Source organism: Bombus terrestris, chromosome 4 (assembly GCF_910591885.1).
Source record: "Bombus terrestris chromosome 4, iyBomTerr1.2, whole genome shotgun sequence".
Classification (NCBI taxonomy): domain Eukaryota; kingdom Metazoa; phylum Arthropoda; class Insecta; order Hymenoptera; family Apidae; genus Bombus; species Bombus terrestris.
Window position 1 is genome coordinate 13,417,437 of NC_063272.1, and position 18,049 is coordinate 13,435,485.

General features: G+C 34.0%; 2 protein-coding genes across 7 annotated transcripts; one reads left to right on the top strand and one right to left on the bottom strand.

The window, feature by feature from the left end:
• The first annotated feature begins 36 nt into the window (after positions 1 to 36).
• Positions 37 to 2,747, top strand: LOC100649206 (malate dehydrogenase, cytoplasmic). Of its 2 annotated transcripts, XM_012307958.2 has the most exons (6): positions 37 to 129; positions 333 to 452; positions 802 to 997; positions 1,480 to 1,802; positions 1,886 to 2,263; positions 2,343 to 2,747. In XM_012307958.2, the coding sequence occupies exons 2-6, from the start codon at positions 450 to 452 to the stop codon at positions 2,442 to 2,444; spliced, it is 1,002 nt and encodes a 333-aa protein (XP_012163348.1). In that variant the 5' UTR covers positions 37 to 129; positions 333 to 449; the 3' UTR covers positions 2,445 to 2,747. The 2 variants fall into 2 exon arrangements, with proteins under 2 accessions (XP_012163348.1, XP_003394978.1); XM_003394930.4 differs by lacking the exon at positions 37 to 129 and having other exon boundaries at positions 226 to 452.
• Positions 2,496 to 16,082, bottom strand: LOC100648856 (E3 ubiquitin-protein ligase HECTD1). 5 transcript variants are annotated; one of them, XM_048405194.1, is made up of 21 exons: positions 15,777 to 16,081; positions 15,136 to 15,185; positions 14,825 to 14,964; positions 14,518 to 14,752; positions 14,111 to 14,451; positions 12,977 to 14,030; positions 11,558 to 11,951; positions 11,295 to 11,330; positions 10,830 to 11,096; positions 9,261 to 10,721; positions 8,885 to 9,171; positions 8,282 to 8,542; positions 8,000 to 8,207; positions 7,602 to 7,802; positions 7,217 to 7,473; positions 6,924 to 7,082; positions 6,636 to 6,851; positions 6,311 to 6,555; positions 5,581 to 6,151; positions 4,409 to 5,445; positions 2,496 to 4,324 (listed from the first exon to the last, which is right to left on the bottom strand). In XM_048405194.1, exons 3-21 carry the CDS (start codon positions 14,962 to 14,964, stop codon positions 4,042 to 4,044), a joined length of 7,653 nt encoding a protein of 2,550 aa, XP_048261151.1. In that variant the 5' UTR covers positions 15,136 to 15,185; positions 15,777 to 16,081; the 3' UTR covers positions 2,496 to 4,041. The 5 variants fall into 5 exon arrangements, with proteins under 5 accessions (XP_048261151.1, XP_048261150.1, XP_048261153.1 ...); XM_048405193.1 differs by having other exon boundaries at positions 6,924 to 7,094; XM_048405196.1 differs by lacking the exon at positions 8,282 to 8,542 and having other exon boundaries at positions 6,924 to 7,094; positions 15,777 to 16,082.
• Positions 16,083 to 18,049: the final 1,967 nt, after the last annotated feature.

Sequence of the window (18,049 nt, forward strand, 5' to 3'; positions counted from 1 at the left end):
AAGTGTGACATTGAAATAAAACGAAAATAAATGTTTATTCCACATTTCTTATTAATAGGTCTCTAATTTACTAAGCACACACAAAGCCCTAAGTATATTCACATATACGGAGAAAGCAGCGAGAATTTAGTTTGTATATTATTTCTCATAAAATATTAACATTTTTGGATAATAATGTTATATTAATCATGTAAAAGATTGCGTCTTTTTTATATACATTATATAATTTATAAATTAAATACTGTAACGTTCTTATCGATTGAAATATGGAACAACATAATTAGAATGCTTGGCCTCCAGTACTATCAGTTGAATTGAAATCTATCTTCCAGTTCAGTCGTCATTACACCAATCGTTTTAATTGACCTCAATCAGTCCTGGAGAGTTCGATAAGTATCTTCAGTTCTGTCATTTGAGAACGATATTGTTATAGGAAATCAGCATAAAAGATGGTAAGTCTTAAGAAATATGTTAATTGTTTTATATTGTAAAAGTAATGGAAGATGTTTTATAACTTAATATTCTATGTAACATAATTGCTTAACCTACATTCGACCTTCAACAAGTTTTCAAAGCATCACTGCTTTCAATTTACTATTTATCAATTATTGTAACATGCTATACTGAATGAAACCACCTGTATTAAGGGAACTATTATTTAATAATGATATAAGAGTTCAAAATGAAATAATATATAGAAACTTATTATTATATTTACAATTGGAAATTGAAAATATTATTAGTTAAATTTTTAAAAATATGTATCCATGCGAATAATTTATGTTTTCTTAAATTTCTTAGAGCGAGCCAATAAATGTGGTGGTTACGGGAGCTGCAGGGCAAATTGCATATTCTTTATTGTACCAGCTTGCTGCTGGTTCAGTTTTTGGTCCAAATCAACCAATAAATCTTCGTTTATTAGATATTCCTGTTATGATGAAAGTATTGGATGGAGTAGTTATGGAATTAGAAGACTTAGCTCTTCCACTTCTGAAAGGTAAAATTATATAAATTTAATAAATATAAATTTATGATTAAGGAATTATTAAGAATATAAGAATGTAAAGCATATTAGAAAAAATATATAGATATTCTTTAATTGAATGTCTTAGGAAAATTGTTGTACGTCCGATAAATAGAATCCACAAAATTATATATTAATAAAAATATAAAAATAATATATAGAATATATAAATCACAAGATTATGATACAAAAGTAAATTTATAAGATTTCTTTCTCACGATTCATTGTATATGATAAATAAGAACATATAAATTCATAAGATCATATAATTTATAATGTAATTATGGACAGAAAACATTACATAACATGGACAGAAAACATAACATCAGTGTTATGTAAGCAACTAAATCATATTTTTAAGTCATTTTCTTATTTTAATAAAAATGCATTATATATGTATACACAAATATATCCTTTTTTATATTTTATTTACTGTATGAACTTTTTACTTGTAGAAGTTGTTCCTACAGCTGATCCAAATGTAGCCTTCAAAAATGTAGCTGCTGCCTTTCTTGTTGGAGCAATGCCCCGAAAGGAAGGAATGGAGAGAAAAGATCTCCTAGCTGCTAATGTAGAAATTTTTAAAGTTCAAGGAGAAGCTCTAGACAAACATGCTCGAAAAGATGTTAAGGTCTTAGTGGTTGGCAATCCTGCTAACACAAATGCCTTAATTTGTTCTCATTATGCACCTTCTATTCCAAAGCAAAATTTTACTGCTATGACTAGATTGGATCAAAATCGTGCTCAAGCAGCTTTAGCAGCACAACTAAATGTACAGGTAATTAGTTTCAACGTTATATTAAGCATAAATATACTTCTACCTGAAAAGTAAATGAATTTTAATTTAATATTTCTAAACAGGTTGATAAAGTAAAAAATGTTATTATCTGGGGCAATCACAGTTCAACTCAATATCCTGATGCAGCTCATGCTACTGTAACCCTTCAAGGTTCCACTAAGTCAGTGCCTTCAGCCATAAACAATGATAACTGGTTAAATACTACTTTCGTGGAAACAATTCAGAAACGTGGTGCAGCTGTGATAGCTGCTAGAAAAATGTCATCTGCAATGTCAGCTGCCAAAGCAGCTGGAGACCACATGAGAGATTGGTGGTTGGGTACCAAACCAGGAGAATGGGTTAGCATGGGGGTGTTGTCTGATGGCAGTTATGGAATTCCAAGAGATGTTGTGTTCTCTTTCCCAGTTACTATAGAAAATGGACAATACAAAATTGTTCAAGTAAATATATTTTTATATCACCTTTTATATTTATACATACTTTGGAAACAAAACAATTACTTACACTGATTCTTTTCAGGGACTTCCAATCAGTGACTTTGCTAAATCAAAATTAAATATTACATCCAAAGAATTAGAAGAGGAACGTACAGAAGCAAATAATGTGCTACATAAAAAGTGACTAAGATCAGTAAAGTATGATACTGAGAGTGACTTACTTTTTTCAGCAAAATTATAAAGAATAAAATAAAAATGTTTAATGACATAAATTGTGATATGTAATATACTATGGTTATGGCCGTATGAAATTCATGGTTTTAAGACACAATATGTTAGTAGTATATATTGATGATACATGATGTGGGATCTAATGAGATATCTATACATTTTTCCTAACTAGTACAGGAATTGTTAAATATATATGTTTATATTCATAAACTGTATAAAACATAACAAATCATATTGAAAAACATATTATACTTTATAACGTTTTTTTTCTTTTATTCTTTCCCCAAGAATCAATAATAATTTATATTACAGTAATAGTAACTATTCTTTATATCGATATCATTAATCAATCTTTTCACATTTATATTATTTTTATATCTTCTTCTAGACACTATTATTACAAGTATACTGACTTCCGCCTATAATTATAATTATTGAATGAGCATTAAGTAGCATATTGTACAAAGATGCAGAGTGCTCAGCTTGCCAAGTCTTTATAACATTTTCATCAAAATGCTTTCAAACTTCTTATATCTTCTTTTTCGTGTATTATATTTAGACACTCGCGCGTCTTTATAAACATGGTGATGCATTGATATTTAGTTAAAAGAACAAATATTTGAAGCTGTGAAAATTGGTCTAGATGCTAAAAAACATCGTTTTCATTGTGATTGATAAAAACTTAGCACTTTGCACAAGTCAATTTTGATTCACATCTTATACGTTTTTATAACGCTGTATACATATATGTGAGAGGCATTCTGATAAAGAAAATAAAACTTTCATTAAAGATAGCCCCTTTTCTTTTTTACATATGAATTACTTTCCAAACACGACAATATTCCATAAAGAAGACAATACGAACATTCGTTTTAAAATGAGGAACTGTAAAATTTTTGTTCCACAAAAATAGCAAATATACTTGAAAACACTCGCATAAATTACATTTCTTGAGAAAATACAATTTATATTGTATCCGAGCAAAATTTATAATATAGTTGTAGCCAATACCTGGAACGGATGACCTATGTTATTAAACTGTAAGTTAACTTTTTACATTAAATAAGCATTTGATATCATACTGCAGTGCATATCACAATATTAATTTAAAGATCAGCTTACTCTATAAGAGACTAATATCAGTTCAAACAATACAACTTAAACGCATAACATAAAATAATAAAGAAATAATTTGTTATCTGTTAAATTATAGATATTTATCAAAATAGACAAATTTAAACATATCAACAAATAACATTAAATATTTAAATATTTATGATACATTATGAATTCTTATTAATTTCTTTTAAATAATTTTGGATATCGTAAATATTTCCGTTCCAGGATGCACTAAATTGTTTTTGTAAACCTGTACTGATTCTTATTGAACAATTGTTTTAGTTCTTTGTAAATAACATCAAGACCAAACTCGATTTTTGCGTATAGATTACACAATATAATCTGTGGAGCAAAGTTCCATTCGCTTATTTTAAGAGCGAATATTTTTTACTACGTTATCGTAGCAGTTCCTTGCCTAAGCAGAAACGAGATTAATTTAAGTGAAATCCTCTCTCTCTAGTTGCTGCCAAGAGTCTTTCTTTAAGTATTTCTTCAGTAGGATATTCTGGTAATTTTAAATAATGAACACAGGTGTTAACAGAGGGATAACCACCTGAACCAGCATCTACTTTCCGCACAACAGTCAATCTAGGATGTAAATTACATAATCCCCCAGGAGGTAAAGCTGAACATCCAGTAGCAAATTGTAAGAAAGCCTTTCTTTCAGGACCAGTCAATGAAAGTAGAACATTGACAAATCTTTGGAAACCAGGACTGAAACAGTAAAAAAGTATATTCTATTTAGTAAATTAAATTGTGCAATAGTTAGTTATCTACATATATTTCGAATATCCTTACCTTTCTCTTGTGTAACCTAGTTTTGGCTCAGTATAATTTAGCAGGTCCTCTCTGGTCCATTGTGGATTTTGTTCTCCACAAAGCATAGCCCTTACTTCTTCCGGACTGAAAGCATGAAGTTTTTCCATTGGGAAGACTTTTGAAAAACCAGATTTAAACGATTCTAGTTGTCTTGAAATTCCTCGATCAAGACAGAAATTAATTGTCGTCTCAGCGTATTCTCTTGCATTTTCCATAGTAACTGAAATCTCCGCACCTCCTTCTATTAATTCTACCTGATTATATGCAAAGATTTTGGAACTTGGAGAATATGTCATAGTTAAAGACAAATCTTCAATAGGCACTGACATTCCGGATGAATGAGTAATATTTAATGTCGTTTCTTCATCGGTAGAATTACGACCATCGGAAAGCGTTCTATCACGTTTGGCAATTGCCGTTTGTACCTCTTTCAAGAATTCACCTCTTACTGGATCGACAAGTACTAGATCTTCAATATCCAGTAATCCAGTATACCAAGAAAGTGGTTCTAACGAAGAGTATGCTGTATCTGCTTCACCCTCTTCGGATATAAAGCTACTCGACATACTTGAAGATATACTTTCTTGTGTTACACCACTAAGACCAATCTTTTCATTTACATTGTTTGTGATGTCTCCGTGACACATTAATTTTAGGAAAGGACGGGATAATGGTAAATCTACTAATCTATTATCCTGCAAAACTTTTGCCAAGAACACGCCCAAAAACCAGAAATATCGAATAGCACGATCACAAGCTGCAGAATCTTGTGGTAAAGGAGCAGGAAACAGTCCACTCTGTCGAGTTACATAATATCCAGGAGGTCGAACCTGATCTCCAGAAACTCGAGATTGATCCGTATCAGGCGAGTTTTCATCATCACATAACCACAAACCTAAGTCCTTACGTTGTAATTCTGCAGCAACTAGTGCAAAAAACTCTAATGTTGGTCCAAGACCAGTTCCTTCTTCGCCCACAAATTCCACTTCTAGTATGCTCTTCCGACTTGCATGTACCTATTATATACATAATATATCTATAATACATATACTTATACCTATGATACAATACAGTTTTTCTATCTTTTCTTCTAATAGAAATAATATATTATACTATAAACATTAAATTTAATTATTGAATTATTAACTTACCTTCATTACTTGTTCTGCCCAGTCTAATAGTTTCTCTCCCCTAGGTACACTAACTCTTTCGTGTTTAAGTCTCCCAACGCGGAACTCATGAATATCATCACGTCGTGGGCTTAAACCTGGTGCTCTTTGTCTTTCAAGAACAGCATCCCTTTGTGTTTGAAGCCACACAATGGATCGCGAGGCTCCGAAGGCAGTGCAACTAAAGTACAATCGTCTAGTTTCAAATGGTAATAAAAATGGACAACTTCTTGCTAGTTCTTCACACCAATTTGGTAGAGCCCCGGCAGCTAATGCTAAAGGATCTTGAATTTGTTGTACTATCTTGTTTGTAATTTTCTTTGAAGTAAAGTCATCTGGATGAACCCAACATGTTGATTCCTCAAGTTCTTCATAATCGATGTGTTTACCATCATCATGAGTAGTGCTTAATACATAAACATGCCTCAATAGTTGCAATACATCCTCTACACTACATACTGAAGAATTTTGTGCTGTATTACGAGAATATAACGTAACAACTGGTGTTGCTCTTCCAGATGATTCTTCGTCCTTTGCTTCTTTATATATTATACTATAAAAAAGCATAGTATGTAATTTATTGTTATTATTATTATTATTACTTATGATTATATATTTACTATATATTTATTATTATTATTATATATTTATTATTATACGTAGTATGTAAATATTTAATTTTTTATAATACATTAAAGAATAAATATATTACGTGTAAGTTGGTTCCCATATTCTTCTTAATTTTTCTTGTCGACTACCCAATTCTGTCAGTTGCATTAATTCTTGTACTTGTTGGAAAATGCTGGCGTATGGTTCTGTAAGAGCTAGCTCAACATCTGATACCCCAGGAAGGCCTGGTCCCTTTAGTGTCAAAGAAAGTTTCGGCATTGGCAATGAGCCTGAGCGTGTATTTGACTGAGTTTCACTACCAGGTGGTGGAATCTCCAAATCAGTGGTCTATAAAATATTTCATAATATAAACAAAATGATTATTATTATCATCATTTAAGTCTCTTAAACTTTTTTACTCAATTAACCTGATTAATATTAGTTCGTCCAGGCCGTGGATCAAAGGCAGGAATCAGAGCAGAGAATTGCCGTTTCAAAACAAACTCATCATCCCACGCACGTCTCTTACTATTTTGAGGAGTCTCTTCTTCCACAAACGCTGCTAGAAGATTACGACTTACCATTACATCTTCATAATCACCATCGCAACCTTCTCCTTCTTCTTCATTTTCTTCATCATCTTCCTATAAAAAAAGGACACAAAAAATAAATATTCATTTCTCTACATTAAAACAAAACAATCCTTCCTAACGTACTTCTTGATCATTTTCATCATTGTCTTCTTCTTCTTCAAGGACGCCATCTTCATCGTCTTCTAATTCAGTCAAAAGAGTTGGTCCACCTGTTGTTCTACCTCCACTAGCACTGGAACTTGCAATACCTCCGCAAGATTCCAGAAAATCTTCAAGACTAACCTGTAGCCATAACTGCTTATTACATTATATAGAATCATGTACTATATTTTAAATTCTATATTCATGATATATAATAAATATTATTTCACAATAAAAACATTTTTTTATATAATTTCTTGGATACTAAGCTTTACCTGTTCACTATCACTACTTGTACTAGTCAATGACATTGTAAGTGCTTGTCCTAGGCCGGGTCCAGTCGTTGTCGTAACACCACTACCAGCTACTTGACCACTGCTGGTTAAACTTGGATAACTTTGAGCAGTACTAAGTAAACCACCGGGAAAATTAGGACTCAAGGCAAGTCGAACTAAACTCGATACAGAATTAGGTCCACGTGAATTTGAACCAGCATTAGAATTGGAAGAAATATGTTGTCCACCTGTAGGACCTAAAAAATTTTATTAGTAACTTATATAGCTAATTTATTAGAAAATACAAGCATTATATAGAATACAGTTAAGAAAATTAAATTATTAATATGCAAATACTATTAAGCAACAATACATAGACACAAACCCAATGTTCGTCTTCGCGCCATTGCAGTGAAGGTTTCTAATAAACCAGATGCAGTTGTTGGTTCCAAAGTATTGTTAGCATCAGAACAAGCAAGGTTAGGAACAGACACAGACATAGGATTGGTAACAACAACAGGACATCCACCTGCCGTATTTTGTGTAGATGAGCTAGCTTCTTTGTCCCGACTACATTCTTTGGCAGCTAGTTTAGAGGAAACATGATTGTAAATAACAAAAAAGGAGCAAAAAAATACACTTCTTCATAAGTGAGTTATAGAAACTTTAGCGTAGGATTAGAATCTTTACATTGTTTTATTTCACAGTTATTTTATAAAAAAGAAAGAAAAAAAAAAACAGAAAATGGGGTATATAAACTAAGATTAATAATAATTATCATACCATCAGTAATTCCGGAGTGATGCCTCTGAACAGATTTAATCCTTAATGAATTCTCTTCTAGTTCACCTGACACACTGATTCTAACAGGCACTAAACTAAGTAATTCTCCACTCAAAAAGCTATTAGTATTATTGCGTAATCTGTCGGCTCCTTCTCTGACACGATCCAACACTTCAGTAGCTTCAAGACTCAATAGGCCTGACCCTGGCTGTAAAAATATTTTAAATTTAAATGAATTGTAAACATAAGACAATTATCTTAATAAGGATGTGGGTGTCACACCTTATTTCCTCGCACAGTTGCAAAAAATGGTTTTGAACTACTAGATGCTCGATTGCTGTTACTATTGGCAGGACAATCAGTGTTAAGGGCGAGACTCTCAACAATTGTTGCCAGATCACTTGTCACAGTAGTGTCAGGCCTGGGATGTAATACAACAGACAATTCGCTTGTTGAATTTGCCCCACCTTCACCGGTTACAGCAACAACCGCTTCAGCGCGAGCAACCGACAATACATTTTCAGCTATCGACTCAACGGCTTGCTGTTTATTATAAATACAAAATTGGCACTAGATTAGGCGAATTATTTTTTACTCTAATTAATAGTAGCATGTCTTAATGCTTTAGGTCAAATGTAATTAAAACACGCATATAATCATGTATACCGCGAAACTGGAAAGATAACTACCGAGACGATACGTTACGCGTTGCTATATTGCATTTGTATGTGTAACGCTTTCAGCCAATACATGTTAATTACCTTAACGTTTGTGTTGAGTCTATACAAAATAACTAATCAGACTCACATTCTTTACGCTAGTCTTCTTTCCAGCTCCGCATTATATATAAATGACATATAAAATGATAAATATTTTAAATTATACCTTAACTGCTAAATTATCCGCACTTGCCGCTTGATCTGTAGAAGCTACTGAACCACGCATCGCAGTATCAGTACAATCTGGTAAACTAGGAGTACTACTGGATTTTCGTCCTGTTAAAACTCCGCCACCATTTTTACTTTTTGTTCCACTATCCGTATCAAGACCGGTACCAACTAATCTTAAGTCGTATTTTCCTTCTGCACCCATTCTATAAGAATTAGAACCACCGTGATCCCATGTTACATCTATCCAACCATTGTGTAATTCCCCTGTTACTGTGCCTTCGCCTGAAATAATAAAGAAAATCTATTGATTCAAATACTAGTTGAATAAAAACAACATTTGATCAACAAATTTCATTTTGCTATAAACATACCAGGTGGGACACCATCCTGATCTCTCCATTTCCAGTCCAAACCTCTAGCCACTCTAGCGCCAGCGACTAAATGACGAAGAACTTGAGCTTTAATTAATCTTCGTTGTTTTCGAACTCCAGCTTCAGCTTCTCTAGCTGCACGTCCCAAATCTTCGCAAACTCCAGTAACTTCTCCATAAACTTCAAATCCAGATACAGATAAATAATGTGTTTGACCAGAAGCATTCTTTCCAATTTGTTGTAATCTTAAATGACGCCAGCCCTGTGTTTCATCAGCTGGTGGTTCTAATGTCCAACTAGCTGTACTACCAGGCTCATTCAATGATGAATCATCTACATGAGCGTATAATGTTGTCCAAATAATACCATCCTTTGATGCTTGAAACATCCAATTCCGCAAGGCACTTCTACCATAGCCTCTTGCGTGCCTCAATGTGTAAGCGCTTGGAATAATCCAAACTCCTAAATCAATCGAAAACCATGCACGCCTATCATCGTTTGTATGACAATTTAATGCTGATGGATCTCGACTTAAGATATCTTCAAGGTGGCCATATGGAAGATTTCTTCCATTACTCGATGTAACGACGACTAAACCATATTGACCGGGATTAACCCATTCGGTACAAGTTTTTGCATTTGTACCAATCCAATATAACAATCCATTTTCATCGAAATCATATTGATATTTAAAAGTTATCTTATTTCTATCTTTTAGTTTCTTAACAAATGTAAACGTTGACCTATCGTGATCATGCCATTGCTTTGCTACCATTTTTAATAAATGGTTTTCTAATTGTTGTATAGTACTTAATGGTTCCATTTTTAAACTTCGACCAGATCTATCAATTAAAGAACTTTCGCCAGTTGCCTTTTCCAGTCGAAAACGCAATCTTCTTGTTAAAATTTGTAAGCCATAACCTGAACCTGGTGTATCATACAAGTAAACAGGTAATTTTTCAATAGATTCTAAAACTGAAACCAATTTATGGACTAGAATTTTAGCAGAATTATGCTCCTTATTAGCGTCTTTTGAGTGAAAACAGTTTTTAAATACTGCTATTCTTTGCATCCTGAGTTTTGTTGCTCGTAATGTAGGTGGTTGTGGTCCTGGTGGAGCTGCTAATAATGAAAGTAAAGTTTGCACAAGCCCGCTAGAATGAAGTTCGTATGCAGAAACTCTCCCTTCCTCGTTTAATAAATCTTTAAGTTCTTCCAGTGCACTTTGTAGTATATTGCGCCACTCTCGATTTCCCGATTGTTGTTTTTGACAAGCTTTTTCTATTTGACTAACAATTGTTCCTAGTTTAGCAACTACTCCACGTGGCTGGGCTTGAGCAGCCTTAAAATAACATTCATAAATATCCTGAGCTTGTACTTTAACTTTTTGTTTAATAGCTTCAATTTTAGATCTCAATCTTTTTCCTCTTTTACCAGCCCAACCTGCTGCAAATTCTGGACCTAAAAATAGAAGATAATAAAATATTTATTTTTTGTAGTAAAGTACTAAATATTAACATTAATATTAATTTATTCGTATAAATAAATAAATAAAAACTGAATACTTACCCAAACTTGTTTCTGCTGTAAAGGAATGCTTAGTGCCACGATTTGATTCAAAAATAAATCCTGGTAAGTCTTCTCGTAAAATTGTTGCTTGTTGTTGACCATCGCTGTTATGTATGCATAATTCACTCTCTTTTCTACTAGATAATGCCCAATTTCCTACCACTAGGCGGGTCGTACCAGGACGTGAAAGTACAGGTTGACTCACAGAATTTGGTTTAACTTGACTTCGCGCTCTTTGTAATTTTTCCAAAAACTCGCCACGGTTTTCTGCAAAGTATATGTTCTAGTAATTGATACAGTTAGTAAAACTGCGAGTGGTGTAAAGATTTTTAATGAACCGAATAATGTTGTGGCAGAGAATGTTTAAGTCATGCAGAAATAAAGGAATTTCCATGCAACTGATGATGTACATTAAAAGGTAGGATAGCGTGCACAACTAGGAAAGTTGAACATGTGTGTACCTACCTTCAGTGGTAAGCGACTCTGTGTTCCTCCCCTTTCCTGTAGGCAGTTAGTAAAACCAGTTATTTACTAAACTATTCCCCTCGCGGAGGTTAATCACAAATGAAAACGATATAACATAAAAATGTGGTTCCAACAGAGTCAGTTTATCTGTCGCGAAGGGTGTGTGAGGGTGAAAAGAATACTTCAACAAGAAAGATAGTGGCAAGATGGACGAGACATAGGTGATGAATTTTGTGTCGATATTAAAAATGGGAAGAACGCACCTGATGTATCTGTCCCGCCTTCTGGACTACCGCTAGAATACATTGTTGCTAATTTTCCATCGAGTATAAATCTAAACCATCCATTACTTCCATTTGATAGTTCTAAAGCTGCTGCATCAGACCAAACATATAAGCAGTCACGACCTCTACAAATACACCAATCTCTCCAATGGTAAGCTCTTCCAATTAAAAGTTCTCTCGCATCTTCCATTCTTTGTTCTTCAGATTGATTTGATTCTGCTTCTGGTTCTGGAACAGCCTCTTGTGGTCCAGCCAATGCAGCAACTTTTGAAAAGACTCCCAAACGAGCAAAATGTTCTAGAAATTCATCTTTGCCTTTTATCATCAAATCTTGTATCATTTGCAAAACCACTAAGTGTCCATCCTCATCCTCCTATTAAGATTAAAATAAAGATGTTGTAAATACAATCCTTTATAAATATTGAAAGTCCAATTAAGTCAAACAAAGATTTCTGGTCCTTTTTTTCTTAGTTTAATACAAAATAAATACTGCACAATTTCTTATAGAACATATCTATAGTCCTTTTATTCAGTCATACTTTGTATGGCACGAATATAACAGCACAAATTTATTTATGAGCAAAATGATTACGCGATCCATTGAAATCACAAGCAAATGCCCATTAATCCCATCAGCAGCAGGCAGACAGTCAATAGAAGTGGACAACCAGCTTCGTGTCTAATCTATCATAATTAACACCTGTTTAGAGCAATTTCACTGGCCATTCACTGAAAGATCTGCGTGTCCTTCACTGTTATTATTTACAAAATTTGTACTTTAATGATCTTCTTACATCACATTTTATGCTAGAGAACAAATTGCACATTGACTCTATATATTAATGCACATGGCACTTTTTGGTATTTATATGCGATGTAAAAAAAATTTTCTCAGCAAAGGAATATAAAACATGCGCATATTTGTTAGATCTCACCCTTTATACGAATTGTGTCATAAATACATTATGTTAATAGTAAATGAAATCTTTGCATAATTATTAATGAGATCAGTAAAAAGTGGGATTTACGAATAGCATGTAAGGGGCACAAAGGACGTTTCAACTAGAGACTGGCAAATATACAACAGACGTTACCGTCTTATCAACAATGTAGTTCAGGGAACTGGAAGACTTGCGCGATGCGAGACAACGCAATTTTGGGCCAATTATCGGCTTGAGAGGCGGAGGTGGTGGTGATGGTGCTTTTATCTCAAGCTCCTGTGAACAATCTTAACTAAATCACTAGCATTGTCTGTTTTGCTGCCTGTCTGCCTGCATGAATACTAAAGATTTTAAAACATTGATTATACTATCTTATATCAATCTCGCAGGGTCTTAAAAAGTTTGTATAAACTAAAAAAGAAGAAATAAATTTATATAAAAAATATTGTATGTTTACCTCATTGTCCAGTACATTGGCAATTACTTCTACAAGCATAGCACCACAGCTTCCCATTCTATCAGAACCACATGTTTCAATAAGTAATTCTGGTTGAATATAATGCACCATTTTCCTGATTAAACTTAAACTGGCTTTCCTAATGCTTGGCAACATAGATGACTGAAATGTTGCACAGAATACTGGCAATAATCTTTTCAAGTATACTGGAGCCATTTCAGGATCACCTTTTGGTTCTGTGAATTCTGCTTCTGTTTCTGGTTTCCTATGTTCTTGATTTGGCAACATCCATTCTCCGGGAGATTGTAATATAGCGGCAACTTCTCTATGACCTTCATCTACACGTTCTCTAGCCTTATCCAATGGCGTTTTCCCATCTTCATCTCGCAAATCAGGGTTTGCCCCATGTCTAAGTAATACTTTAGCAATAGCTGGTCTTCCAAAACAAGCAGCATAATGCAGACTAGACGATCTTTGACCTTTATTAACATCTGCTCCTCTATCACACAAGAATTCAACCATTTCTTGAGTTCCGAATGCGGATGCCCAATTAAGCAATGTTTGTCCAACATCATCCATAAAATTAACCCCAATGCCTCCAGAATCTATGGCTTCTATTAACGCATCTGTGTCCTTTGACCGAATGCAATCAATCAACTGTCTGTGAGATTTTTCACCAGCGCTTTCTGGGCGCCTAAATCGTGGTAACACGGGACCGGATGGACCACCGCCTGTATTGCGGCCTAATGCTGATCTTCCTTCGAATAGTAAAACTAACAATAAATCAACTAATCTCATGGAATCAAGTGCACATCGTTCATCTCCTTTTAAGGCTTTTTCAATCGCATCTGGTAGTTCAGAACGTAAAAGGTCATGAGTTATAGATGGTGATCCCCTGCAAAGGGTTGATAGAAGACTAATTATAGTAGAAACAGATGCGCAAGAATTCGCTTCAGGAGTAGGAAGTGTTGTAGCTGTACTAGATGGTGGAGGTGTTTTTGGATTTCCAGAAGTAGTTGCTATTGATGTACCAGGCCCTGCTGCATTTGATAATCTATTGATAAACAGAAATAAAAGGATTATCTTGATACTTCTGAAATAAATATCTGTACAAGATTTATCATAAAATAATACCTATACAGAAGTTCAGAAACTAATCCATGGGAGGCTAATGGAGCAGGATCCGTGTTTCTTCTTGAAAATCTATCAGCCAATGATGCGAAACAACGGAGTGCTCCATCAGCAACATGTGCATCTTCATGTCTAAGTAACATTGATAAAGCTTCAACACAATCTGGCAAAGATTTATCTTGAGGTTCTACTTTCCCACATAAACGGGTCACCACAGCCATTGCTGAATGTAGTGTATCCCTGTGAACAAGAGCTCCATGCTCCCGAATAAAGCATAAAGCACAAGGGAGGCCACCAGCTTCAAGCACAGCACCAGCTTCCCTTGCACAGACAAGTTCTAATGCCTACAATAACATATATGTTGAATGTTTTTTAATATTATATTTGAGAACAATCAAATAATATAATACCTTTATGCATTGTTCAGCTAGGTCCCTACTAGTTCTAGAACCTAATCCAGCTCCAGATAAACGATTGCAGATAGCTTTCACAGCACCTTCCATGGCTATTACTCTGCGTATACATTCTGGTGAAAGATCAAAGTAATATGTAATAGCTCTAGCTGTCACTTCTAAAACACTATCTGGTGCAAGTTCATCCAAAAAAATTCTACATAATGCAGGAAGAAATGTGCGTGGAGGACAGCTAAAATAAAAATACATTTTATTATATTTTATTCAGTTAAAATAATGAACATTATGAATGTTTTCAACATACCATTCAAAGCATCGATCAACATTATCAGACATGAGCAATAACATGCACAATTGCTCTAAAGCAATTAACTGCATGTCTCTTTCATCTCCTTGGCCCATACTGAGCCATTCCAATAGAGTTTCAGGATCAACATCAGCCATCTTAATATAAATTATAAAAGAAGATGATCAGTATATGGAAAGTACAAGTCTTAATATACTGTCATATAAATAATATTAAGGAATATGTTTAATACTTATATAATTACAAAGAAATGATATAAAATATATATATATTTTTTGTAAATTTTTTTGTTGTATAACAAAATTTACCTTGTAAGTTTTATAGCACCAATTACCTAAGTATACCTCAAACTGACAATCTGGAAACAAAATAAATATATATCAGAATAAGTTAAGATATATGTACATTAAATATTAACATAATATTAATCCTATTTAAAAATGCAAAATTAATAAATGTCATTGGAAAATACCTAAAGCATACTATATTTAATTCACAAAAGACCAATAGGAAATACAAAAAAGAAACAAAAATAAATGTATAAAACTTCTTATGGTATGTCTATATTAAGAATTACATTGACAGCATTCTCCCTCCTCAGTTTCTTTATGGATAATGAAACACAGCTTCTAGAAAAATTCGACTATGTAAATACTAGCGCAAATCATCGATGGATTATGGTTGAAGAAATTACGTATGTTACAAATAATAACACGTGGTCATAAATTTGATATCGCAAAATTATGCTTGTCGATGAAGTACAAAGAAAGGTGAAAAAAGTTTGTCATGACGACGGCTGTAAGCGTGACACTATTTTAATAACACTGTGTAACCTTCAGGGAATTCAGAGAAGCAGTTGCTGTGCAGATGCACATTATGAATTCAATATGCCTAAGAAATAATTATCTATAGTTTGGTAAATACGACCTGCTTACACGGGGAAACGTACCGTTGTGCACAGTATTCCATTATTCGGAAGGGGTCAGGTCGCCATCCTTCCAAAGACGTGTCGTTCTTCACTGCGAAAAACAACGTAACAATATCGTCGCGCTTGGTCCGTCAGTGACACGAAAAGTTTATCGCACTAACGGACCAATAAAACACTCCACCGCACAAAAAAGTCTCACTTTACACTAATGTCGTAGTATATATTTCGCCATTTACACGACGTTCAGTATAGTTAGTATATAGTAACTGGCAATTCTCTAAGAGTCGCGTTTTCACAAGTACGTACGTCGACGAGCGATTACTGGCAGATTCTCATGAGTTCTCGCACAATTACGGTTATATATATACGTGTACGTTGTACAACCTGTCTGTAGATGGCGATAGTCATTTAACACGTTGAATGCTACAGGGCCGCTGCAACGGAACAAATAAACAATAGACGGTAGGCACTGACCGAGTACTTAGGTATGAATACTCTCATAAAATCTTAATATGAGTATAAAACCTTCATTAAAGGTACATACTGCGAGGAAAGTGGAAATTTGAATTGTCTGCTTTCCTGCGTGGATGTGCTTCGAACAAATACATTAAAAATACATTAAAAAGGGATAAAATACAATAAAGATTTTATGAGAGTATTCATACCTAGGTACTCGGTCAGTGCCTACCGTCTATTGTTTATTTGTTCCTGTCGGACCGGAGCAAACGCCGCGTCACAAAAATAGCTGTAACTCATAAAATAATTGAAATTTTGAAAAATGCTTTTAACGACATTTTCTTGAATGTCTAAACTTTGGGAATATTTTTACATTTGTAGACTAGAATACCCCCTTAACACTAGGTTTACGGGCGTTTCGTATATACCTATCTCTACGCGACCCGTTAAATTGACGGGTAAACGAAAATACGCATTTTTCTTTAAAAAATCGATTTATTCAAATTAAGTCTGCAAGGAACAATATTGGGCTTCACATTTAAATAAATTATTAATAAATAAAACGTCTTTTTTTTAAATTATCACTAAAAAAATAATAATAACATTAACACGACCCGCCAATTTGTCGGATTTTGAACTTCGAAATGAAATATCTCAAAAACCATAGCATCAATTTTAACCATTTTGCATCGTAAATTAATCACTTCATCTAAAGAATTTATGCACAAAATTATTTTTTCCTGGGCTTTCTAATTTTTGAAATCTGTATGTAGTATATCTATCTCTACAAGACCCCTCAAATTGACGGCATAGCTGATTTCATAAACAATCCGTTTTTCAAAGATAGTGTGCAAAAGTTTTCCCATTATTGTTTCCACTTATTGTAAGTATTTACAATAGGATAATTGAATTTGGGCACAGTATTTTCTTATTTTGAACAATCCCCCTTTTCTAGCAATCATGAACAAATTCAAGAAATATAATAAGATATTGGACAAAATGTCAACATCAATGAAGATTGTTCTCAGGATACCTCCGAAGAAGATCAGTATGAATTAGGCCAAAGCGAAGCTGACAGTGAAAGCTTTGAATACATCGAAAGTGGAGAGATAGAAGGATCTTCGGATAGTGAAGAGGAACACTTCTTGAAAGTGTGTCGTAACAAGAAAAGGATGCGTATTCTTTTTAGTTCTGACTCCGAGGATGAAAGGACAAGCATTCCAAGCATATCCCAAAATGTAATAGGTGAAATTGAAATTGCAATTGACGGGACATAGTGCATAAAACTGAAAGCAGGCGAATCTAGGGATAGGACGCCCGTTCGTATGATATTCAAGGATATCGCAGGGCCTAATGGCTATGCTAAGAGAAATATTATGTCGGGTTATGTAACTAGTGCTTTCGAATTAATAATTGACAGACACATAATGGAACACGCAAACGATTGCACTGAAACCGAGGCGCATCGAGTTTTAAAAAAGGACTGGACAATCACAGTTGCTGAGTTGCGTAGTTTTCTAGGAATTCTATATACCCGGGGCGCATATGAAGCGAGATCATTGAAAGCCTCCGAAAGATTACAAACAGATAAATTTGCGCTGATATCCGAAATATGGAACAGATTTATAAGTAATAGCCAGGCCTGTTACAAGCCATATGAAAATATCTCAATAGATGAACAATTATTTCCAACGAAAGCCTGATGCAGGTTTACGCAATATATACCGAATAAGCCTCATAAATTTGGCATTAAGTTTTGGTTAGCAGTTGACGTCCAAACAAAATATATTTTGAATGGTTTCCCTTATATGGGGAAAGATGAAACTCGATGCTCAAGA